The sequence below is a fragment of the Balaenoptera borealis genome (assembly GCF_965194805.1).
Source record: "Balaenoptera borealis genome assembly, chromosome: 10".
NCBI lineage: Eukaryota > Metazoa > Chordata > Mammalia > Artiodactyla > Balaenopteridae > Balaenoptera > Balaenoptera borealis.
Genome location: NC_138874.1, coordinates 90887904 through 90913602, shown reverse-complemented (window position 1 = coordinate 90913602; position 25699 = coordinate 90887904). Strand labels below are relative to the sequence as shown.

The 25699-nt window shown below is 53.1% G+C and overlaps 1 protein-coding gene and 1 long non-coding RNA gene across 7 annotated transcripts in view; one reads left to right on the top strand and one right to left on the bottom strand.

Annotated features, from left to right (window-relative positions):
- The window catches only part of PAX2 (paired box 2), a 94581-nt gene extending 90415 nt beyond the window's left edge, over positions 1 to 4166 (bottom strand). For both annotated transcript variants that reach the window (XM_082408133.1, XM_082408134.1), the window contains exon 1: positions 14 to 4166. In XM_082408133.1, coding sequence (XP_082264259.1) covers positions 14 to 38 — 25 coding nt within the window. In that variant the 5' untranslated portion in view covers positions 39 to 4166. The remainder of the gene's footprint in view (positions 1 to 13) is intronic.
- The window catches only part of LOC309636103, a 164843-nt gene that overhangs the window by 8085 nt on the left and 131059 nt on the right, over positions 1 to 25699 (top strand). For 4 of the 5 annotated variants that reach the window (XR_014249231.1, XR_014249232.1, XR_014249233.1 and 1 more), the window contains exon 2: positions 9841 to 9896. This is a non-coding gene — a long non-coding RNA (uncharacterized lncRNA). Of the gene's footprint in view, positions 1 to 8398; positions 8498 to 9840; positions 9897 to 25699 lie in introns of all 5 variants that reach the window. The other variant, XR_014249235.1, reaches the window with a different exon arrangement.

Below are 25699 nucleotides of genomic sequence, written 5' to 3'. Positions count from 1 at the left end.
TCCTCGCTCTTACCTGCCCGGCCCGCGAGCTGTTCCATGCTTTACTCCCCGCCTCTGCCGTCTGGGCCTGGGTTTCGCTTCTCGGCTCCTCCGCGGCCCGCCAGCGCGTCTCGCCTTTGCCGCCGCCGCCTCCAGATCTGGGCGCAGTCACCCAAGACCGAGCGGCTCAGATAACCCGGGCTGCCCGCCGCCTCGGCTGTGCGTTCCGCTCGCGCCCGCGCTCACCCAGCCGGCAGCGCTGAGGCACAGCCACGCGTCCAGGAGCCCCGGGCTCTCTGCCCCGCGCACACGCGCGCACACGCACCCCGGCTCCGAGCCCGCCGCAGGCAAGCCGCCGCCGCGCTGCCGCAGACACCCAGAGACCGAATCCCCAGCCTAGACGCCCGCGCACCCTCTCACCCCACCCCCTCTTCCTCGCTGTCACTCGCTCCCATCATTCGACAGCTTCACAAGCAGGGGCGTCTTCACTCTCATGCTCTCCCCAACTTTGTGCGCTCCCCTTCCCCATGACTCTCAGCGCTCGCCCCCTGCTACTTTCTCCACCAGCACTTGCTCCACAGCCTGACACACACGCCCGGATCTCAGCCCATGTTTCCAAGATTCCTACAGACGCACCCCAACTTTCTTGGGCAACATAGTCATTCCCTGTCGCCAGTACATTGTGGAACTGCTCAATAAATCCCTCACAAGCCTCTCCTGCTCCAAATTCTTTCCTTTTCTTTTCTCTTCTTTCCCTTCCTCCCTCCCTCCCTTTTTTAAAAATTCAGAATAAAAGGAAAAAATCCTGGCTTCCTTGCCTTAAGGAGATGACACAGGCCCTGAGGAAAGGGAGAATTACCAGACCCCTCCCCGGCTTGGCCATGCTGAGAGGCCCACCCATTTGAACCACACCATTCCACAATATTCTGGTCCTCTCACTCCAAGTCTCTTGGACCCTTAGATTCACACCTCCTCCAAGCACACTCATGCTTTCATCCCTGATCAAAGGCTCACTTGAGCTTTGTCCCACATCGTGCTCTCCCAATCTGGAATTTACACCTCTCACACCTTTGTCACAAGTTCTCCCTCAAACCTCTCATACACCACTTTGCTCATACCCACCTTCTTGTACTCCTCCTTCTTACACACTCACACACCTCTCAAGCACAACTGCTCCCACTTCTACCACCCCACGTACCCCTTTCTCAGCTGCCCCACTTTACACTCGCACTCACTTGCTCTGGGCCTCCCACTCTCATGCAGCCTTGCTCCCACATGCTGAGTAACACTGGGAGGCCGTCAAGGAAAGTGCTGGGTAAGCCCCAGTGTGCAGGCAGGGGGTCTGTGGCTGGCCCCATCTCCTGCACATACACCTCCAGGCCTCAGGCAGAAAGGCACCAAAGCAAGGGTCAACGCCCAGGTCCACAGGACCTACTGAGCCAGCTTAGGTTAGGAATGGAAGCTCTTCCCTGGGAGTCTCAGACATTTCAGCTGAAGTTCCTTCAGATAAATTGTGCAGCTCGGGACTGGAGAGGCACAGGCACCCAGAGGCAAAACCCTTATCATGGTTCCCCAACTTAAATTATTTCTTTTTGGCCACGTGCATCTTGCAGGATCTTAGTTCCCTGACCAGCGACTGAACCAGGGCCCTCAGCAGTGAAAGCTTGGAGTCCTAACCACTGGACTGCCAGGAAATTCCCTTCCCCAACTTAAATTTTTAAAATCTTCCCACAGGAACATGAATCTCTACTCTTTCAGGGAAATCATGACCAAATTACTGTCTTACCAATATGTGATTTAAAACATCAGACTTCGCTCGTGTTTCTTTGCTTTTTTACTTCTTTTTAAAAATCAAACAATGATTTTCCAATGTAAGAGTATGGAAACCTAAAAGTAAAAAAAAAAAAGTTTTTGCTTTTTGTTATACACAGAACACCATTCCCAAGGACAAGGATGGGAGAGCAATGTGCATAAATGAAACTCTAGTCACACACACACATACACACACCACATTCTCATGTGGTTATTCCATTACACACACCACGTGAGATGTTCACACACATAGTTAGCCTCTCTGTCACCTCCTCAGAACCACACACATGGGCCATGACCTGCTGAGTCACACCTCCACTGCAGGGCTCTTTGTGCCTTTGTTACCACTGCTTTAAAATAGTGGTTATAATCCTTGCCCTTCTCACAGTTTTCTCTTGAGAAACTTGGGTGGAAGTGATTGATAAAATGTGAAGTGCGACCACAGACATATTCATTGCTCTTGTTCCTGTGTTTTCAGAAACAGGAGTTGAGACCCAGCATTCCACACACACACATAGCAGGGAGGCACCCACTGGGGAACCAGGTGTTTTGAACGGGGGACACTCACAGACTCAGCTCAGTGTCCCTGCTGCTCCTGAGCCAGCTTGTCACAGTTACCTGAACACAGGGCCCAGGGTTGGGGCAGTGCCAGGGCTGGGGCCTAGGCCCAGGGGAAGGCAGCTGAGGCCATTGTGCTAAGCAGCCTGTCGAATACCAGTGGGACCAAGAGGAGGAAGGAGCTTTCTTAGCTCTTGGCTCTGATACTTTTGGAGCCTTGGGGACTCTGGAAACCTGCAAAGTGATGCCAGTCAAAGGGCAGGCCCTGCACCTCAGCCTCCCTCACAGCCTCCTCCCTTAGGTTGTGCTTCTCTTTGTCTCCCAGCCCTCACCCTTGTCCCACACTGCCTCTCAGGGCCCTTCTGCTCATTGCCCGCCCCATTGATTGAAAGTCTCTCTCAGGTTCTCCAAGGAGTCCCAGGAAAAATGATCTGCCAGCCTATTGATTCTTCATTAGAATTACATTTTCACGTGTGCTAAATTGGTTTTAAAAGCTTTTTCTGTTGTTATTGTCTTGTCAGACACTGCGGTCCAGGGCAAACCAAGTTAAAACGTTGTGGCTTCCTAGGGAAAAAAAAAATCACCGGGGCCAGGTCTGTGATTACTCGCTTTCCTGCCTTATTGTTGTCATGATGACAATTGTGATTTGGTTTAAGTATCTTTAGGAAAAGGGCCCTGCAGGAGGCCACTCAGGTCAGGCTGGGGCTGGCTGGCGAGGTGGATGTGTGTGAAGAGGGCTCTGAAGCCCCTGGAGGAAAGACACCAGAGTAGTTTTCTTTCCTTGAAAATTAAATTTAGCACTCGAACCTGTATTAATTGCTTCTGGGACAAGAGGAGAGGTGAAAGTTTTAAAAATCACTTTTATTTTCTCCACCCCCTTCCAGATTGAATACAGGAGAAATAGAAAACACAACCTCACTTATTCTAGCTCACTCCCTTTTCCCCTAAATAACTGGGGAGGGGGTGTCAGTCTTTCACAAAGTGCTGAGGGAGAGGTTGCAGCCTCCTGCTTTGTAGCAGGTCAGAAGCCCAGTCACAAGGATGCTTTTAGTCATTACACTTTGTGCTACGGGAGGAATGAATGCAAATGAGGGTGGAGAAGTGGGAAGAGAGAGGTAGGGACTCCCATAGAGAAAGGGGGGTTGGGGGGCCAGACTATCAGAGAGAGAGACAGACAGACAGACACACACACACACACAACGCGGAGTCAGTCTGATGGGCTGTTCTTTGCAGAGGACAGAGAAGAATGCAAGGGAGAAAGGAAGAAGAAAGAAAGAAGGGGAAAAAGAAATGTACAGAGGAAGGGAAAGAGAAAGAGAGAAAGAGCGCAAGGTAGGCAGAGGAGCAAGCCCCCGGGAGCTGGCAGCCCCTCCAGCCCCCGCCCTCCTCCTGGCCTGGCAGCTGGCGGGCAGTGCTGGGGAGTGGGCACAGGGCAGCTGCGGAGCCCAGGCAGGAGAGCTGAATGTCTCCGTGATGTGTTTATCCCCTAATCAGTTCATTAGTTATAAACAACATGACATTAGAAGTTAGGAGGCAGTTGATATTAATTTTTATTTAACTAGTTGATGTTTAATCCGTCACGCCAGGCTGGGTAGCAGCGAGAAAGATCTTCCTGACACAAAACCAGTTAGAACTTCATAAGGCGCAATCAGTGTCCCCGCGATGAAACAAACAAGAGAGACAGAGACAGAGAGATAGGGAGAGACAGAGGCAGCCTGGCCAGAGATGGAGCCGGCGAGGCGGGCGGGGGAGAGAGCTAACCCGGGGCGAGGGCTGGAGGGAAGTAAGCTAGAAAGGCTGAGAGTGTAGAGGACGGCTCGGCGAGCGGCAGGCAGCCCTGAACTGGGGCCTCCAAGCCCAGCGCGGCCCGACGCAGTAGTGAGGGGCCGGGCCCGGCGCCCCGGAAGGCCCGGCCCGGGCAGCGGCGGGGCTATCCGCCAGGGCCCTGCCAAGCCTCGCGAAGCCTGGCCGCGGCAATCACCAGCCTTCCGCCGTGGAGCGCGTTGGGTGTCCGGCGGCCTGGCGGGCGGTCAGGGGCTAACGTCCCATCCAGGCGAGGCCTGGACTTTCCCAAACTGTCCTCGCCCGAGTCCGGAGGCCCAGAAACCCCTCCTGTCCTGCTTCAAGAAGAGCCGGACGGGCAAGAGGAAAGGAGGAAAAGGCGAGGAGTCAGTGCCCAGCGGCTCAAGTTTGACAAAGTTTGCAGCGATCACAAGCCAGAGCGGGGTGTTGTGTGTGTTGGGGGTGCTCGGCAGTGGCAAAGGGGGAGGAATTGAGGGACAGTCTGGAAGTTCTGCAGGCGGGAAAGGGCTTTCCCCCGAGTTTGCCAACCCCTCCAAGGGCGTGCCCGCGTGCTGGGCTCCGAGCAGGGACCAGGCTGTGTTGGTCGCGGGATCCTCGGGTGGCCGTGCCCGATTAAGCTCCCCCCTCAACCCCGCCCCCAAGCACGAGCCGCTCGGCTTTTTCCACCTTCACCCCGGGCACCGGCCGGGCAGTGGCTCGGTCACGGCTTCGTGCCCGGGCACGGGCGGGGGACTGGGGTGGCTCCGCTGTAGTTTTCCGCCGTCGCGAAGGACACTGCTTGGAGGCATCCTCACCCGCGCGCAGACTCAAGCCGAGCATCTCACCATTTGCATGTTAATCTGCCTCCACCGCGAAAAGGAAATCGCTGAAATTCCGAAGAAAATTGCCTCTCGCCGGCGGTTAATAGTTAACTCAGACGGGAAAGTTCCCAGGGAAAGGCGAATGCTGGGACAAGAGGCGCAGGGGAGGCGGCCTGGGAGGGCTGCGGCCGGGCCCCGGCCTCTCCCCTCGCCCGGGGCGCTGGGCCCTGAGCGCCTCCCCTCCTCGGGCGGCGCGTCCCCCACCCCGTAATTAGCGTCGTTTAGTTCACAAAACCCTTCCTGGGAGAAATCTGTTCCCTCGTTCCGGGGCGCAGTTCAGCACCTGATTCCGCCGGGTGAGGCGAATAAATCACTGCGGCGGCGGCGGGGGAGCCGGACCCGAGCCCGCCAGACTGGGGCCGCCGGGAGAAAGAAAAAGTGAGAAAGAGGCGGCCGAGTCAGGAAAAATGATGCAGGAAGATGGCGCAACCCTAGCGCAGGGACAGCGAAGGGTCCGGGAAGGGAGACCCAAAGAAAGACAGGGACTCAGAGGCAGAGAGGGGGCCAGAATAGAAGCGGGAGATACAGAAAAAGACGGAGAGAAGCGGGTCAGAGACAGTGAGAAAGAAAAGCGAACGAAAAGAAAGGGAAAAGGGAAGTTAGGGAAGAAAGAAGAGCAGGGAGGGAGACTAAGAAGGAGGGGACAAAAGAATAAAGAAAATAAAAGAAACTCAAAAGAGCAAACTCTTTTGTTGATCTACAAAAACTCCCCTGCGAGGCTCAGCAGTGGAAGCGCGCCTCGCGGCGGCCAGGGCTCACGCTCAAGGGCGGAAGACCCGGGAGGCCCGGGCGAGGAGCGCAGTCTGCGCACTCCGCGCTCTAGGCCGTGTCGGCGCAGCACCAGACTCCAAGTTGAAGTTCCAGGGCGCGAAGCGCACAGGAGTATCTGCCCCTGGAAGCAATGGACTTTTTGTGTGGGATGTCATCCTGGATCCATGGCGGGGAGGGGATGGGTAAATAAAAGGCGCACGGCTCTTTCTTGGGCGCGCACTGGGCCCCTGGAACTTCCGGCCCCAGCGCGAAGGGAGGCAAGAACCCGGGGAGGACAGGCTTTGGCTGATTAGCGCAGAGCCCCCAGCTTTCCGGTAGCTAGAACCCCCCCCCCGCCCCCCTTCAGCAGGGTCTCGGAGAACATCCCTCGCTTACAGATTCCTAGCGCCCAAGCGGGCGCGCTGGGGCACAGCTGCGAGAAAAAAGTAACTCAGCGAGAACCGCGACCCGACGCCAGCGGAGGGCGCATTTCCTGAACCGCTTCCCCGCGGCGACTGAGAGGCGCGGCGCAGGTTCGGCTCGCTCTAGGGGCCGGGCGCGGCACTGGACTGCGCAGGCCAGAGGGTGGGGAGGAGGAAAGGGAAGAAGATAAAGAAGCGGGGGAGGGGACAGGAGCCGTGCAGAAGAGAAGCAGAGAGAAATGAAAAGTGGAAATGCGGACTGGAGGGAAAGGCAGAGCAAGGGTGTTAAGGAGCATCACCCCTTGGGTCTGACGAGGTCTCTGCGTGGACAAAGGTGGGAGCGCTCCCTCCCAGGTCTCACTCATTTCAAGCCACCGTGCTCTGGCGCACCCAGGATGCTGGGCTGGAGACTGAGGCCCCAAAAGGCCTCTGTGCCCTTGGGACCAAGGTTGAGGAGAGGAAGGCTTTCCTGCCCGCCAGGAAGACCCTGGGATGACAAGCGCCTGGAAAATTTCCAATCTTTGGAACTTCTGGGTCAATGTGGTCCAACCCACTTTGCTCTTCCTCCCGGCTTCTACCCCTCCCTCCTGCCTTGTTTGTCTGGCCCGGTCAGCCACAGAGCTGGACTAGAGGAGTGGGGGGTAAAATACCTCCAGGAAGAAAAGGGGCAACTCAGGCAATTCCTACTTTTGCACAGAGACAGGAGAAACTGATACCTAGACCAGAATCCTTTGGGCTGCAGAAGGCAGGGAGGCAGTGACCAAGCTGGCTCAGGTGGGAGGGCACTGGTCAGTCAGTCAGTACGCCTGGGCCTGCTCTGTGATGGACACTGGGGTTATGTTACCTAACCAAAGTTCATGGGCCCAACACACAGCGAGGCCAAACAATACCGAAACGTTGGAGTTTGGAGCAGAGAAACGTTTATTGCAGGGCCATGCAAGGAGAAAGGGTGACTCCTACCCACCCCCAAACCCCGAACTCCCCAAAGGGTTTCAGCAAAGCATTTTTAAAGGCCAGGTGAGGGGGGGCGTGGCTGGTTGTTGCAAATTTCTTGGTGTTGGAATCCTTTGTTCTTGCAGCTCTCCATGTAGGTCAATTCCCTGTAAGCCTCCAACAAGAAAGGCGTTATTCTCTGTTCTGCACCTTTTAAAATCTCCATATGAATGGAAAAGTGTTATACTCTTAAAGAGCAGAGCCTTGACAATGGGCTATCCTGTATATTTCAGGCTATAGGCAACATTCTTAACTCAAAGCAAAAGCAGTAGAATACAAAGGTTGAAGTAAAAGAAACAGATCTAATATGGAGTCAGATTCGTTCTTCCCTATTACAGTTATAGAGGTAAATCAGACACTGGCCCCGCTTTTAAGGAGGATATTACCTGGTGACAAAGAGAAAGCTTTGCCAAGAAACTCCAGAAAGTGTCAAGATATGGACTGGAAGGGTGATTGAGACCCAGGGAGTGTCAGAGTGCTTCATAAAGAGGATGAGGTCTTGAAAGATGATGAAACACTAGATGCAGGGATACCTGGGTGAAATATTCCCAGGCAGAAGGAGATCAGGAGCAAAGGCATGGGGAGGGGGCAGCAACCCACCTAGTTGGGAAACTGCAAAGGATTCTGTGAGGCCAATATGGATGTGAGAGTTGAGGCAAGGGGAATAATGTTGGGAGGTAGGCAGGGCCTAGATCAAGGACCACTTTTGCTAAGGAGTTTTGATTTTCTCCTTTAGGCCATGGGATGTCATTGGAGGATTTTAAGCAAGGAAGAGAAAAGATCTGATTTAGAGGGGAAAGATCACTCTGCAAGTGTAGACAGTGAGCTGGAGGTAGAGAGAGCAGCAGAAACTGGGAAAACAGTCTCAGCAAGAGAAGAGAAGAGGTCTTGGAAGAGAAACGTCTAGGAGAGATAGAGAAGAGAGGGTAGATGTGAGAGATGGAGGCAGGATGGTCAGGATTCAGGCACAGATTGGAGGTGTGTGTGTGTGTGCATGTGTGTGTGTGTGTGTGTGTGTGTGTGTGTGTGTGTGTGTGTGTGTGTGCTGTGGGGTGAGATGATAAATTAAGGCCTGTTTAGATCTCTGGGTAACTTCAGTCTCAACTCTGACCCCTCCCCTCCCCTTGCAAACTCTTCCCCATTAGTGATTACAGAAGTGGAAACCCCATGTATCATGTCTGGAGGCAACTTTTTTCTCCTCATCTCATGCACCCTTACCAGGCAGCCTCCTGTACACTACAGAAGAGGAAAATTTCTCACTAATCCCAAGACAAAGAAGGCAGCACCCAAGAGTGAAAAATGGAGCCAGGTGGTCCTGAGGTAGACCCACCCCCCTTTCTAAGTTCCAAAACATACCAGTTTTGTGATCTTGGGCACATCCCTTGAAGTCCCTGTGCCTAAGTGTCCACATGTATAAAACAAGGATAAGAATTTTGCCTTATGGAATTATTGGGTGGTATTAAATATGGGGTATAGTAACCACTGATACATGGATGCCCACCCCAGGCCCAGATGTCTCTGCATGCACTGATTGAGCATTGTCTCCTGCAGAGTCAGAGGGTGTCAGGGGTAGAAAGAGCAGTAATATAAAGGTACTCTGGGGAAGTTGTTGATCTAGAGGGAAGGCCAGGTGCCCCATTGCGGCAAGGTTAATAATAAAAACTAACATGCCTGAGGGCTTACTGCATGTCAGGCATTGTTTTACATGCTTCACATATATTAATTTCATTCATTCTGCCTACTATTTATTACTAACCCCATTTTAAAGATGAGGAAACTGAGGCACAGAGAGTTTTAGTCACGTGTCCACAATCACACAGCGAGTAGGTAGCAAAGGTAGGATCTGTACCCAGATACTGCCTCCGTAACCTACACTCCTAAGCACATGCTATGCTAAATATTCCTAGTGCCCAGAGGGGAGTCAGAGGGAAAAGTGACACTAGTTGTGGCTCAGAGGTTGAATGGGTCTGAGAGGATTCCTTCAGGGCAGCCAGTTGGTGAAACCCAGAAGCCTTTCTCCCCTTTCTCTTCCTGATCCTCACACCAGTCCCCTTTCACCATCTCTATGCTCTTCCTTCTTCTCTGCTCAGGGCCTCTGAATCTGGAAACTCACAGTTGGCTTCTGTGACCAGGCCAGCCAATTCTGTGAGGCTGCAAGTCCACTAACCCTCAACCAGCCTTGCAGAAAGCTGGGAGCCCCACCTTAAGAGTTTTCCAACCAGGCCTTGTCCCTTCCCATGGGCCCTCAGGCTTTTCCAGCTTTTAGGCCTGCAGCCTCAATATGGGGTGCGGGGCTCCCCTCCATGCCTCACCCCAGCTGGGCTCAGCCTCTGATTGGGCCTCTGTGGATCCTGATCCTCAACACCAGCTACAGACAAGAATTCCCTGGACTGAACCTGATGCCCTCCCCACACAGGCCTGACTTGGGTTGTCCCATATGGCTTCCCATCAAGGTGCCCTGAGAACTGCAGAGGAGTATGGAGGGTCCTACTCATGAGCCCATCCTCTCTACTGGCTCCTCTGGGTCCACACAACAGGCCCTGTGACAGGCACCTTAGAATTGACCTCACTGTGGCCAGAGAACCGCCCTCTCCTATATGCTGGAACCACCCTACAGTCTCTCCTTTCCCTAGGCCCACAGAGGTCTGTCTTTTCCCTCTTAGGGCAGGAGTTATCTTTGCCAAAAGACAAAAGTTGAAGAAGCTCTGGAATGATTCAGGTACGTGGAAACTATCTTTAACCCATCTAGGAAGAGTGAGGCAGAAATGAATGTTGTGTGTATGGGGAGGAGGGGTCTGGGCCTTTTGTTTGGAGGGGTCTCATTTTTTACTGGAATTTAACCAATTCCCACCTAATACACCAAATGGCCTCTTCTAAATGACCTGTGAGTTCTTTAAAATAGTCACGGTGGCCAGGCAGATATTATTCCCAAAGTGCCAGCACCCGTGGACCAAAACCATTTCTAGACTTCTTTTAGATGTCTGCCTTCCCCGTTTGCAGCCTAGTCTTTTGAACATCTTCCTCCAAGATGGACAATGTATTAGGCAATATGCCAAATCACTTAGAGCAGACACTAGGGATGAAGGTGACTGGACGGATGTGAATTAGAGAGAGGAACTTTCTCTCTTGCTGCCCACTTCCTCCCCGCCGCCCCCCCCCCCACCGCTTGGTCTAGGGAAGTTGTCTGGGGAGGGGAGGGGTGCAAGGACAAATTACTCTCTAAGTCTTAGTTTCCCCCTCTGAGAAGTGGGGAGACTCATCCATTCTGCACGGGGAAATTAAAGCATTAAAGCACCCAGCACAGCTCCTGGCACACGTAGGGTCTCCCATAAATGCTATTGTTATTATCGTATGTCTTTAAAGGAGCCCTCACTGCGTCAGTCACAGGCTTGGGGTTCACGGGCACTCCTCGACACCTGTGGGAGCTGGGAGCCGGGAGGGTGCGCTTCCTGCGGCAGAGCCGCGCCTTGTGGGCCTGGGGCGGCGGACCCACTTGCCTCCCCGGCGGAGAGCCGGACGCCCGGCTGCGCAGGCGCACGGGCCAGGGCTAGAGGTTGGACCGCTGGTCGGATTAGGGGTGGAGATGAGCGGTGCGGACTACGCCCAGAGTCCTCTGAAGCCCCAGCCGGTGTGCAAGGTGGGCCTGGCCGCCGCCGCCGCGGAGCCCTCCGGGCTTGGAGCTGCCCCGGGACCGGCCCGTCCTCGGCTCTCAGAGCGCGCTCGCCCGCGGCCCGCCCCGCCCGCCGAGAGCCGGCACTCGATTAATAATCATAAACCCCCTGCTCACCCTCCTCTTAAAATTAATAACTCTGTAATTAGAGTCATTTCAGAAGCCTCCTGAGCCGCCGAGGCCGGCCGGGCCGCCGGCCGCCCCGCGCCTGAGCAAGAGGGAGGAGGAGGCCGAGCGCGGCGGCCGCGGCATCTGCAGGTAGAGAATGAGAATTAAAATCGCTCTCAACAATCCAATACACTTTTTATCAGCCATCTATCTGAGAGCCGGACCTATTCATCATCCGAGGCATTCTCCCTGAAAACAAGACCCATTCAGATTTTATACAAATTATCATATTTATCATCGTCTCCAACTCCGGAGTAACATCTCCGCCAAGTGTCTGCTGTCTCCCCGGGGAGCCATGCGGCTCAGAGCGCCCGAGCGCCGCCCGGCAGTTCCCCCGCCGGGCCCCCTCCCCTCGCCCCTTCTTTCCCCTCCCCCCCACAAAACGGGCCCGGTCTCTGGCCTTTGATCCACTGTCTCTGCTTTCCCCCACCGCTCTTTTCTCCCCACTCCGCATCAATCTCTCTTTCTCTCATCGCTCTCTCGCTCTCTTCTCCCTCTCATCTCTCCCTCTGGCCTTTGACCACTGTCTCTCTGCTTTTCCCCTCCCCCCAGCTCACTTAACGCTCTCCCCGCCCCCCCATCCACCCCATGTCTCCCACCTGGTCTCCGGGGCCTGGTCAGGTCTTCCGTCTCTTCCTGTCTTTCTCTCTGTCTCCACTTCTGTCTGTCTCTCTGGGTCTTTGCTTTCTCCCCACCCAGCATCCCCATTGCCCTGCCAGAACCGAGAGGCAGGAAAGGCCGTTTGTGACAACAGCTGGAGCCTCCCCTCATGGAGGGAGGAGGTGTTTCACAGTGGGGCTCCCCAGGTTGATTCCAGGGGTCAACTTGGGCCCACATCCAGGAGCGTGAGGAAGCAGGGCTACAGGAGAGACATGCCCATGCCCATCACACAGTACAAATACCCACACAACCCACAACACATACACAGCCACACACACTACACACACCACACACACGCACACACACAGCCCTCCCAATACACACAGCCCCCTCACACCACACACGCGGCCCCCAATACACTCATCCCCCCACCACATACACAGCACACATACACCCCCTAATACACACAAGGCCCCTACCACACACCACAAACAGCCCCCAACACATAGCCCTCAATACGCACTCCACACACAGCCTCATAACCATACTCATGTAGCCGATCTCTCTATACATAAAGCCCCCCTCATACCACACACAGCCCCCCAATACATACACAGTTCCCTACCACACACATGGCTCCCAATACATACAGACACACATAAGTGCAGGAATTCACACACATTCTAAACACACAGGTGTACACACTGTCCTCTCCTGTCCTCTTACCCAGGTTCTCAGCCCCTGTGTTCTCCCTCCTCTCTCTCAGCACATGTGTACACTTGAGGTTTAGGCAGGAACAGATCAGGTACCACAGCCTCTGGAACACCTTCTGGCTTGGGTGGAGGAGGACTCAGCTGCCCCATCTAGCTACTGGAAGTGCTCTGCATTGACCCCCAGGCGTTAATGAGATCTCCCCAGTTCAGGCCCACAGACACTGGGGCATTTCAGAAGGGGCTTTTATTTAGATTTTAAGGAGGGAGACCTCACCAAAAGTGACAGCAGGAATATTTAGAACACAGGTTTCTGACTCAAATAACCATCCGTGGGTGACTGCTCCCTTTCTAGGCCTCAGTCCTGGGGGTGACCCTGCTGGCCTACCTGGGAACAGCCAGGCTCCAGCATTACATTGAGGTCCCCTGTGACCTAGAGCATCCTCAGTTTCCCCTCAGAAACCTGCCTCAGTGGGGTGCTGTGGAGGAGCCTGTGGCTGTATCCCCTGTGGGCCATTGGTTGGTTGATTCATTCATTCCTCAGTCATTAATTCAACAACCATTACTGAGTGACTTCTCTGTGTCAGCTCTGAGCTTGACATGGGATCACAGTTGTGGAAAAGAGATACTCAGCCCCTGCCTCCATGGAGATTACAGTCTAGAGCAGTGCTGTCCAACAGAACTTTCTGTGATGGTGCAAATGTTCTATATCTGCACTTCAAGATGGTGGCCACTAGCCGCATGTGGCAGTTGAACATTTGAAGTGTGGCAAATGTGACTGAGGAGCTGATTTTAAATTTCATTTATTTATTTAGGAAATTCCCTGGTTGTCCAGTAGTTAGGACTCTGCACTTTCACGGCAGAGGGCCCCAGTTCGATCCCTGGTTGGGGAACTAAGATCCCACAAGCCACAAGGTGCAGCCAAAAAAAAAATTAACTTTCATTTTACTTAATTATTTAATTTAAATGTGGCGAATGGCTACTGTACTGGCCAGCACAGCTCTCACAGGCAAGTTAGTCTTCATTTCGTTAAATGGAACAGGATATATGTGAAGGAACTTCCTCCCTCCTTCCAGAGCTGTGGAAGGCCGGTGAGTGTGAGCAAGGAGCCTCTGAGCATGGCTCCTCTTCCTGTTTGGACCACCAGTTCCCCACATGCAACAAGAAGGCCACCCACCCACACATGTGTGAATGTAAGAACCTGTGCTCCTAAGACAGGCCCATTCAAAAAAACTATAGAGGAGTAATTCCCCATGAAAGAGTAACAATAGCATTTCTCGGCTACCAGACACTATTTCCATACGCCGTATCATGAGTCTTACCAGGGGTTCCTAAACACAGATGCCTGTGGGGCAGAAATGGCTGGGAAGACAGCAGGGAGAGGGGTTCTGGGGCAACTGGAGAGGGCAAAGTTCTCTCTAAAGGATAGGATTGTCATGCAAAAGTGGGGGCCAGTGATGGCTAGTTGTCTGAGTTTTTAAGAGTAATGAGGAATCTTGTTTTTTCTTTGAAATTCATTGGAAACTATCTAAAATTAAAAAAAAAAAAAGCATGTGACCAGGCAGATGACCAAATGATGGATGTGTAAGGAGAGTCATTGCAGTTTTGTTTGCAGATTAGAAGTAATCTAAATGTCCACTATTAGGAGCCTGGTTAAATGACATATGGACATCTGTTCAATGGAATACTAGGCAGCCTTAACCAAGAATGAAGTGAGTCTTCATACATAGATAAGGAGAGATCTCCAAGGTGAACCAAGTAAAAAAGTAAGGCATGGAACAATGTATAAGTTACCATTTATTGAAAGAAAAAGAGGTACACATATATACATGCACACATTGTACCTGTACAGACTAGCTCTGGAAAGATATGCAAAAACTGGAAATAGTAGTTGCCTCAAGGAAGAGGGCAGGGGTGGAAGGAAGACTTATTTTTCCCTGTATACCCTTTGGCATGTTTTCACTTTTTCATTAACTGCATGAGCTATGTATTTACAGTGTAGGCCGAGCAAACCTAACTAAAGGCCAGCTATGGCTTTTGGGCCACATATTTATAAACTCTGATCCTCATGGGGTGTCCCTTTGAGGTAGATATTACTGACCCCATTATACAGATGAAGAAGCTGAGGCTTAAAGTTGCGCAGCTGGTGAAGTTTATGTAACTAGTTAGCAGTGGAGTTTCGATTCTAACCAGGTCTCTCTGGCTCACAGGCCACAGCACCACACCACCTCCTCCAAGAAGAGGGGAGGAATGATGATGCCAATAACATCATCGCTGTCAACAACAGTGTTTATTGGGAACTTGTTATATGCCAGGCACTGTGATAAATATTTCATGTCTCATTTAATCCTCACAACAACCTTATGAATTAGACATCATTATTATTCCATTTTGTAGATGAGGAAGCTGAGGCAGCGAGGTTAACTAAGCTCCCAGAGTTATACTGGCCAGAAGTGGTGGAGCTGAGCTCCCTGCCTGGGTATTCTAACTCCAGAGTTCCATGCTTAACCATCTCAGTGCACAAAGAGAACTCCCCATCCTATTTTTGTACCCCCGGTGGGCTCATCCCCAGAAAGCTCTGTCACACCTCCCTGGGGCCTGCCATGAGTGTACACTGACCCCTACAGTGTGGACCTGTGGACACATTTGTTTGCTCAAACACATCTGCACAGCCCTGAAGCAGGTGTCCTCGGGGGACAGACTTCCTCTGTTACCTTCTGTGGTGAGAAGAAATGGATATCTAACTGCTAGCAATGGTCCTTCAGATTCCTTGTGACTTGCCCTTCCCACTTATACTTTGGCACTGCCCCATGCCCAAGAGTGGCTGGAGTTGCCTCTTTTCTCCAGGTAAATGTGTGTTTGGCTCCAGGGCCCAGGCGCTGACAATACCAAGTGATTGTAGAGCACGCTCTCTTTCAAGTCTCTTAACATCCAGTGAGGAAGGCAGGAAAGGATTACTATTCCCTTTGTGTGGATGAGGAAACTGAGGGTCACACATCACACATACACACACACATGCACATACTTGTAAGAATGAAAAATATATTGTGGTACAAATTAATCCACTTATTCCATTATCTCATGGCAATGTCTCAAAAGTCCCTGTGCCCATCTGGGAACCATGGGAGGATCATTCCCCAGGGGCCCCAAGCTGGAGGTGGAGGAAGACAGCAAAAGAAGCAGAGAGGGCTTCCCTGGTGGCGCAGTGGTTGAGAATCTGCCTGCTAATGCAGGGGACACGGGTTCGAGCCCTGGTCTGGGAAGATCCCACATGCCGCGGAGCAGCTAGGCCCGTGAGCCACAACTACTGAGCCTGTGCGTCTGGAGCCTGTGCTCCGCAACGGGAGAGGCCGCGACAGTGAGAGGCCCGCGCACCGCGATGAAGAGTGGCCCCCGCTTGCCACAACTGGAGAAAGCCCTTGCACAGAAACGAAGACCCAACATAGCAATAAATCAATCAATCAATAAATAAATCTTTAAAAAAAAAAAAAAAGAAGCAGAGAGCTAAGGGAAGAGCCATGTTCTTTGAGCAAGAACTCCCCCCATTGGTGGCTTGAGTTGTATGGCTAAAATTGTGGCCAAGTGTGACCAGCGATCTAGTGTAGCTCTCTGTGCACAAGACCATGTATATACTCCACTGGCTCTTCAGGCACCGACTTCCCACACAAGTTTCCCTTCCCCCACAACAACCCTGTCCTACCGAGATTGGTCCAAAGAGCAAGTGAATGGGAAGGTCTGAAGATTCTCAACCTGTCCCCTGAATCCCCTCAGCCACAAGCCTAAAGGCATGTGCTAGCTCCACCCACAGCGCATGATTAAGGAAGAAGAAACAGGCAGGTACTGAAGGAGCGTTCCCTCCACCCCCCAAGTTGTGTCCATGGTTATGATGGCAAAACACAGGCTCTGGCAGGATCCAGAATCTTGGAGGGTCCAGGATAGCCAGAGGCAGCCTTGGATGTGGATGGCAAATCTGGCGACTGAGAAACTAGGCCTTGCCTAGGGCCTCAAGCATTGCCTCCACGGAATTTATTTAACAGATACTTATACATGCTATGTACTTGGCACTTTTGTACATACTTTTACAAGCGTGTTAGTTTCCTATTGCTGCTGTAACAAATTACCACAGATTTAGTGGCTTAACACAACACATTTATTAGCTTACATTTCTTGAGTTCAAAGTCTAAAATGGATCAGCAGGCTGTGTTCCTTCTGGAGGCTCTAGGGGAGAATTAGTTTCCCTACCTTTTCCAGTTTCTAGAAGTCACCCACATTCCTTAGCTCATGGCCACATCACTCTGATCTCGCCTTCTGTCCTCACATCTTCTTTGACTGATATTCCTGCTTCCCTCTTATAAGGACCCTTGTGATGACATTGGGCATACTCCAATAATTCAGGATAATCTTCTCATGTCAAGATCCTTAACATGATCACATCTTCAAAATCTCTTTTGTCATGTAAGGTAACATAATCATAGGTTTGGGGGATTAGAATTGGGGGGGGGCAGTCATTATTCTGCCTACCACAGCGAGTATTAACTCATCTAATCCCAATAACAACTCTGTGAAGTAGGTGATATCACTATTACCATTTTGCAGATGGGGAAGCTAAGGCAACCGGGAGTTAAGTTTGCCCAAGATCGTACACTTAGTACATGACAAAGCCATAATTCAATCCCAAACAGCCTGTCTCTAAAGCCTGTGTTCTTAACCACCACACTAGAAGTATTTGGGGGCCGAATAGAAGCAGATGCTCTGTGACATCCACAGACACTTCACATACTCAGACATCTCGCATAATGTCTATGTATTTTTCACACACATGTAACATACACATGCACATGCCCTTCACATATATGTACTCTGCTCACATACATACACTCTATAGATACTTGAATATACAAAAAATACCTGGACACACACATTCACAGACATCCCCTCTGCTCACATGCACTCATACTGCACACATATACACATGCCCTAAACACATACATGCACATTTATGCATACTATCCCATACAGAGCCTACTTTCTATGCTATTTGCACACACAAACATCCTGTGTTCACAACCACATAATGCCCTGTGATATATACACCTTGCACATGCATGCCCACCGAACCAAGCAAACATATATCTTCTTTAAAACACATCTTGCAAAAAGACACATTATGTGCCTGTGATAGCATACATATCCCATACATGAATACACCATGCACTCACGTATACTCAGCAAATACCTATCCTGTCTAGACACATATCTTACCTGCACATAGATTCTATGCATACAAACCCTACATAGAGTCTCACTAGGCATATACACGTATTATGAACACACACACTCTGAACCCCAAAGCTCTATGCTCTGCATACCCTACCTACATACACATTTACATACCATGCATATATTATCTACAGAGGCCCTGGGTACACACATCCTGCACATGCACACATAGCCCACCTGGAATGTATCCATTCACGCACACGTACAATCCTTTCTTAATACATTTTATATGCACATCTTGCAGTTACAGAAATGTATGTCCTATTCAGCATGACTAAATCCACGGTGAACTGTCTGCTTTAATTAGCACTTCACACACAAAAATAACCTCACAAGTGTACAGCCCCATCAGACGTTTTGAGGTGCTTCCTTAGGCACTCCCCAGCACTTGATGGGGGCTGTTATCCCCATTTTCCTGGGGAGGAGGCTAAGGCTGGGAAAGGGCGGGGCTATCCCAAGGCCGCCCCGCCCCCTCCCGCGGCTGCCGAGGTGTGATCAGCCCCCAGCTCGTATGCATCATCCCCAACAGAAAAGTAGTTCCAATACCATGTTTGTTAACTAGGTTATCTAGGCTGTGGAAGATTTTAATGTTGAATTTTATAGCTTTACCACGCTCTGCCGTCCTTGTGAATATTGTAATATTGCATTTTTTACAAGTTACTCTTCTGTTAATGTTCCAGCTAGTAACTTTTATAATCCTCCTCAATGAAATTTTTTTGTATTCTTCCGCACCGTTAACCCCAATGGCGGCGCCTCGGCCCCTGGCAGGAGGCAGATACGAGATGAATTCCTCTTTAATCAGAAATAATAATAATAAAAACACACATGCGGCTCGGCTGCCTCTCACTCCGGCTTCCCTCGCCGCCGCCTCTCAGGGCCGCCCGCCTATGGGCCCTGCGGCCTAGGCCCGGGGCGGCTCCGACAGGCGGCGCCCGGCTAGCGCAGGACCGGGCTCGCGGCGGTTCGCCCCATCCCGGACCCTCGCCCCTTGGTGTCTCCCTCCCCGACGCTGCTGCTCCGGCTCCCGGAGTCCGAGTCTCCACTTTTCAGGCCCCAGAGCACCCTCCCTCTTTTCTATCCCTCTTTCTGTCTGTCCGTCTGGGCCTCTTTGGCTGCTTCTGCCAATCACTGTTTCTGCCTCTTCTGTCTTTACGTCTGCCTCTGTCCTCTATTTCTAAGGCGCTCTTCTTCCGTTCTCTGTGCCCTTCTCTGCCCCTCTTCTTCCGGTCGTCTAGGTTTCCTCGCAGGCTTTTCTCTTTTCCACCTCTTTATCCTCTGCATTTCCAGTCTCCACATCCTTCCCTTTTTTCCTCTCAGAAGACCAGAAGCCATTTGGGATGGAGAGTGGGGAGATTCGGTGATGGGATGGACCATGCTTAGTGAAACGGGGCTTTGGACTAGGTTGGGGCTCTGTTGGGATTGGGAGTATGTTTGGAACCACTAGGGAACAGGAATATCAGAGAGGGTTACGGTGTCTGTGGTCATGCAGACGGAAGGGGTCAGCTGGGGGCAGGGAGAGGATGTCCAAGAGTCACGGGAAGGCTAAGTCAGAGGGTCCTCCTAGCTTCTGGGGCCTGGGGAGAGAAGGCAGCTGGCCAAAGAAGCCCTAGCTTAGTGTCAGACATATTTTGCCCTGGGGTCCTCTTCTATCTAATGGGAAAGACCCGCCATGGAGGTAGGGGAAAAAATGGGCCGTTTTCTAGAAAGACAAGGCCTGCAGTTTGAGAGGAGTCTCCACAGAGGAGGATTGTGTGTGCATGCTTAGGAGCATGGGGTGAAGGGCCTGTCTTCAATGATAAGGGCACAAGAAAATATTATCCAAGACTACAGCAGACCTGAATGCCTTCGTTCAGTCAGCAAATATTTATTGAGCATCCACTGTGAGCACCTACTGAGGCCCAGTGCTAGACCCAGGGAACACAATAAGTAAAAACACAGTCCTTGGCCTCATGGAACTTATGGGCTACTGGAAGTCACAGATATTAATCAAATAATCGCACAACTTGCAAACTGGGATCACTGCTAAGGATTTCTGAGCTGGAGGCAGAGTAACATTCCTGTGGCTTTCGGTGATCCTTTAGAAGCTGGCGGGAGCAAATTGGCCTCAGGGCTTGATAAGGACTCCAGAGCTTCTCATCTTCCTCCTCCTGCTCAAGCTCCCAAGAAGTGGGAGAGACTCCTACTCCCATTTGACAGAGGGCACTACTCCCCCAACTGATGTGAGGTTTTTTCAGCTGGTCTTCAAGAAGCCACCCCGTTAGATTTCCCTAGGGACTCCCAGATCGGACCACGAGGTACTCTCCTTCCTCATCATGCAGAGGGGAGCATGGTCCCACACGTGAAAACAGAGGTGCCCAACATCTGGAAATAGCCCCAGCGCAGTCGAACATCTGGAGCGCTAATCGCAGGAGCCGAGAGCGGCTCCGGAGGTGGGGTCGGGGAATGGGACTGGAGGTGGGACAGCTCAGCCAGCAGGGCACTCGATGCCCCGCTCCTCGCGCCCCCAATTTGGACTTGGCGGGGAATTCGCCTCAACGCAATATTGAAGGCCGCCCCCTCCCCGCCAGTGCCCCTGCGTCACCAGCGGAGGCCCAGCTCCGCTAGCAAGGGTTAACGGCCTTGCACCCCATTCCCAGCTCCACCTCGGACCAGGAGCATGCCGGTGAGGGAATACCCTTAAACCACGACCTGGGGGGTAGGGGGAGGGGAAGAGGGACCGGAGGGGGAGGGGTGTGAGCTGGCAAGGCGAAGAGGGGCGGGGGCGCCCCGCGCGCCTGTTCAGAGCGCGGAAGCTGAGAGCGCCAGCGACAGTAAAACATCTGTAATGTGCCATTCGCCGCTGCTCGCTGATTGCTCATGGATTAAAGATTAAAATCTCGGCTTTGGCAGATGGGGAGAGAGAGGAAACTCTTACGAGCACGTTTTGCATCTGCATTTCATTCTGCTCGGTTCCCTGCGCCACGCCTGGTGGCGCCCGCCCTACCCCGCCCACTCCGCTCCCGGGTCCCCAGGGGCGGGCCGCCTGGGCCGGACCTCTCGGACCTTCGGTCCTCTTCCCACCCTTCCTGTCGCTCCGAACCCTGGGCAGCTGGCCCCCCTCGTCTCATTCTCATCTGGCGTTCTCGCCTCTGATCCAGTGTTGGTTCCCCGGCTCCCACCCAGACTCCAGGCAGGGCAGAATGAACCTCCCTGAAAAGGGGTACGCTCCCTACCACGGGCTGGGGGCACCGCCCACACTCCCACCGTACCTGGCTGCCTACCCCTGGGAGGTAGGCAGGCCGAGGAGGGCTGGGGCGCCGAAGGTGGATCCAGTGGTGGTACTCCTGGCCCTTGGAGACGGTGAAAAGTAATTATGAAGAGTAATTGCTCAGCTGGGTGGATGTGTCCTCTCTGTTTTTCACACTGAGCTGCTATGGAGGCTGGGAGTGAGACAGAAAAGACAGGGGCAGGAAGACTCTTAGGAGCTCTTAGGGCCAGGAGGGCTACTTCTGGAACAGGGTCTGTTTTGGCTTTTGGATAATCCCTGTAAATCAGCCTGGTCCTGGACCACCAAGGATTTGAAACGTCTGCTCATGTGCTGAGTCACCTGGGGCAGATCCACTGACTTCCTCATTTTCCTCTCTCTGGCTTCCTCATTTTCCTCTCTCTCCCAGAATGTGTCCCTGGCATTAAACTTTGTTGCGGAGGGAAATCCAGGCAGAGAGAACTAGAGACAAAGGGCTGTCAGAAAGACAGACAGGTATTAGAGAAATAGAAAAAGGAACAAAAGCTGCAGAGTAGGAGGGCAGATGTGAGCACCTGCATCTGGTGGTGGGGGGAGAAGGCTGGGGAGATGGTGGGAGGGGGCCCTGCCTGGGTTCTCAGGCCCCAGCTGGGAGGAGGAGGTTGGTTCAGGGTGAGCAGAAGAAAAGCTGAAGAAGGATGAACGAGAGGAGTGTCGGTGTGGCAGATGTAATTAATTACTGCATATTAAAATGTTTGTTTACAGAGATGAACAGCGGCCGGAGGTCTGATGGTAATTAATTCACAGCATTTTCCAGCCCTCTTTCAGCCCAAACCCCTCTGGGGGCCTGGGGGTGGACCAGGGTGGGTAAGATGCTGGCTGGTTCTTGCCCTCCTGTCCCCAGGGACTGGAGCCCAGATTGCAGACACTGCAGGGAACCTGAGACAGCACCTACACAAGCCCCATCCCACTCCACACACTCGGGGAAAACCAAGCCAGAGTAAATTTGTGACTAGTGCTTTGCTCAAGGCCACAAGCTAGTCAGTGATGGAACCAAGACTGTAGTCCTTGTTTTCTTGCTCCTGGAAATGTGTTCAAGGAACACTGAGGAGATGGTTATCTTGGGCAGAGATTATATAACAGAGAGGGCAGAAAGGGGAATTAGGACCGAAGAAAGGGCTTGGGAAGAAGGAGATAGACTTAGGGCCCATGGTGGAGAGGGGACCAGAGGCCCCCTCATTCTGGAGAGGTTGGGTGGGGCAGTATGGTTATCAGAAAGCAGCTCCACCCCCTGCCACTGCACTAGCCTGGGCCATGAGGAAGGAGGTAGGCGCAGCTAGTATCCTTGGCCTTAGAGTCTGCCACTCCCAGCCTTGTGACCTTTCGGAAATAATGTAGCCTCTCTGAGCCTCTGATTCTTTATAAAATGGACACCTCCCAGGTAGGGTAGTTGGGAGGAGTGCAGTGGTTGTTCGTACTTAAGCAGAGGGATCAGGCAGTGGTACTTACCCCATGTAGCTGCCTCTGCTCCCACCTCCTCTTCATTCACACACGGTCACACTCAACACCAAGACAAGCCATGTTCACAAACATCCTTTAACTCATTCATTCGTTCATCAAGGAATACGGCTGAGGGACTGCTAGGCAGGTGTGTGGGGTAAGGGAAATGCAAGATGAAGTCAGGATCTGCCCCTGTTTTGTAGGAGCTCACAGGATTCACAACCATGAAGAGAGAATCAAAGGTGAAGGCGCAGAAGGAATGTCACCTGAGTGAGGGGTAAAGTCAGGGGATAGGAGTCCCAGGGGGAGCCAGTCTTCAGGAGGGGAGGCTTCCGGGGAATCTGGGCCCCAGGCTAGGCCACAAAGGATGGGTAGGAGTGAGGTGGGAGGAGTAGGAGTGGAGGAGGAGGAAGGCTCTGTGGTGGGGCTGGGCAGGTCATCATTTCATAGGTGGAAGGCAGGAGGGGCCTTGTAGCTCAGCACCAAGAAGTGAGAGCTTAGCGGAGAGGGAGAGGAGAGCCCGATGGTGGGGAGAAGGTTGGGCTGAGGTAAGCAGCAAAACAGCTGGAGAAGGATGAATGAGGGCGTTTGAAGTGAACGAGGCCTTCACTCCCTGAAGGGTCTGAGCTGGAGGAGGGATGTGAGCAGGAGGCCATGACTGGGTGGTGTTTGGCAGGGACTGTGAGGGGCAGGCTGAGTGTGTGAGTACAGCAGGGCCACAGGTGCTCCTGTGAGCGCCTACCTGTGCGTGAGTGCGTTCTTGGGTGTGTGGCCATGACTGCAAGGATATGTTTATAGGTGTGTGAATGCATGTGTGAGTGTGTGTGGGTGTGTGCCAGCATGTCAGCGTACCCCTGAGTGTCCTTGAGTGTCCATGTGTGAGGAAATGCTGAGAGACTACTTTTGTACATCTGGGCCTGTCTCCTGAAGCCAGAGCCCCTCCCCACATACCCCCAGCCTCTGCAGGGAAAGTGGGAGGAGGGACAGGACCCCCAGTGAGGGGTCATTCACCCACAGCCCTTCCAGAGTGCACTAGCCTCCCTCCCTGTGGCTGAATCAGTGCCAGGGCCTGGGGTCTGGGACAGAGCTTCCCTCCAACAACCCCTCTGCCCTGGTGTGGCTGTTATACCCCTGGGGGGAGTGTCACACATGATATATTTATTGCAAACACACAGACAAAGACAAAGGAAGCTCAGGAGATATAGATAAGGAAAAAGAAAGGAAAACCCACCTGTCAATTTACATCCAGGAAGACCCCCTCTACAAGTTGGTATATTTCTTTTCAGTCTTTATGTGAACATGGTGAAAGCAGAAGTGGGGTCGTGCAATGCAAACTGTTCGGCTGCCTGCTTGGCCCCTGCCATGTGCCTCTCCGGGGCCCCTCTGGTCCCCATTCCCCTCACCCCGGGTCTGAGGCCGCAGCGAGGGAGACGCTGCTCCTCCTCCCTTTTCCCCACCCCAGGACGCACGGGAGGGCTGGGTGACGACTTGTCTGGCTGGGGTGAGGGGGCCGGGGGCACCTGCTGGGCTCCCCGCCGGACAGTGCTGGGCCCGCAGCGGGCGGGTGAGCGAGGCGCAGGGGAGGAGCCGCGGGAGGGAAGGGAGCGGAGGGAGGCGGAGCCGGGCTGTCGCTTCCCATCAGGCGGAGGATTGTTCCCGACACGCGCAGGCCCCGAGGCGTTTCTGTGTCAGGGAGTTTTGCCGGCGCCGTGACCCATGCGAGGGGGGTCGGGCTGAGCGCGGGGAGCGGCCAAGAGTGACCAGCGCGGCCGGCCGCATCATCACCACCTGGCCGGGTCACTGCTTCCCTCCCCTGCCGGGAGCGCCGCAGGGCGGGGGCGGGGCTGGAGGATGGGGAGGGGACGGGTTTCTCGAGTGTCACTGCCCCTCCCTCCCCCTTGGGGAAGGTCGAGTGGGGGAAGCATTTCCCACGTGGAGGGAGAAGCGAGAGAAGTCACCACCCAGGGCCTCGGTTTCTTCCCTTTGGAATGGAGGGAGGTCTTTCCTGGCGTTGAATTAAGGATGTCATGTACCCTGATGACTGGATGAGGCCACTGGCTAGCGAATGTAGTGCCTGAGGGTGGGCGAGTCCCCCAAAGAGGATCGGGGAGGCTCAGCCAGGCCCAGGTTGGCCCCAGAGCCAGAGCTGCTCAAATAGGACTGGAACCTGGACTCTCAATGGAGTAAGACCAGGGACCTGGAAGGCTGGGGATGAGGTGTCTATGCAAATAAGATGATAATAGGGGTGTGGGTGGCTGAGTTTCCAAAGCAGGGATGGAGGGTGGAGGAGGGGCTGCAGGGAGGGAGGCGCAGGCTCCTGACCTCTTTCCCCCCACTCACTGGTCCCATCTGAAGTCTAGGGCTCCCATCTTCGGCACTTAATGATTTTGACGGGCCCCACCCGCACACCATCGGGGCCTTTGTGTCTGCCAGACCAATGGCCCCTCTCCTGGGCCCAGCCATCAGTCACCCAGAGCTCCAGCTGTTCCCAGCCTTTGGAGCAACCTCGGCCGTCACCACTACAAATTGGCTCTCAACAGCGCTTGGAGACCCCTTCTCTGCCATTGTCTCAGGACAAATGGTCCTTCCTCTGCACACCGCCCCCCAGGCCCAGCCCAGGCTGCCTGCTGCTTCTGGGAAGGGGAGGGAGAGCCCACGGAGCTATTCCAGGAAGCCTTCCTCCTTCTCTAACCCCACCAGTCTAGCCAGGCTGGGCCAGCAGACAATCCCCATTGCCCAGTTCTGGCCTAGATGCCCTGTGGCCTTTCCTCAGTCGGATCTGGGCTTCATGAGGCCGGGGACTGAAACTCCTTCTGTTTCTCTCACAGCCCGGAGAGCTGAAGAAGTCTCATTAGGACTTGTTGACTGAGGCTGAAGGGAGGGGTGAAAGGGAAGGGAGGGAAGGACTGGCGGAGGAGGGCATGGGAACTGGGAGCCAGGGTTCCCAGGAGCTACCATAGCCAAACACAGAGCCAAGAAAATTACATGCCTAGTTTTGCTGATTGCATTAAAATCATTAGAATGAGGGATCTGAAAATTGTACATTAAGGAGTAGAATTAGAAAAGGCTTTAGAGACTGGCGCAGGCATCCCCAAAGTGAATCTGGTACCATTAGCTCAAATTGTGTTACACAAACCACATACCATTTCAATGACCTTCTCATGACACCACCCCAAACTCCCTTCCCTTCTTCCTTTCTGTCCCACTTGGAGGATCTCTGCTCAAACTCTTTCTCCTCACTCCTCCCCTTTTGCTTTCTTCCTCTCTCATACTACACCTTGCTCCTCCAGCTGCCCAGGTTGTATTGCATTGTAATGAGTAGACTGAGATGATATAGTGGGTGGGGTCTCTGGCTTTGGGGTGGGAGACAG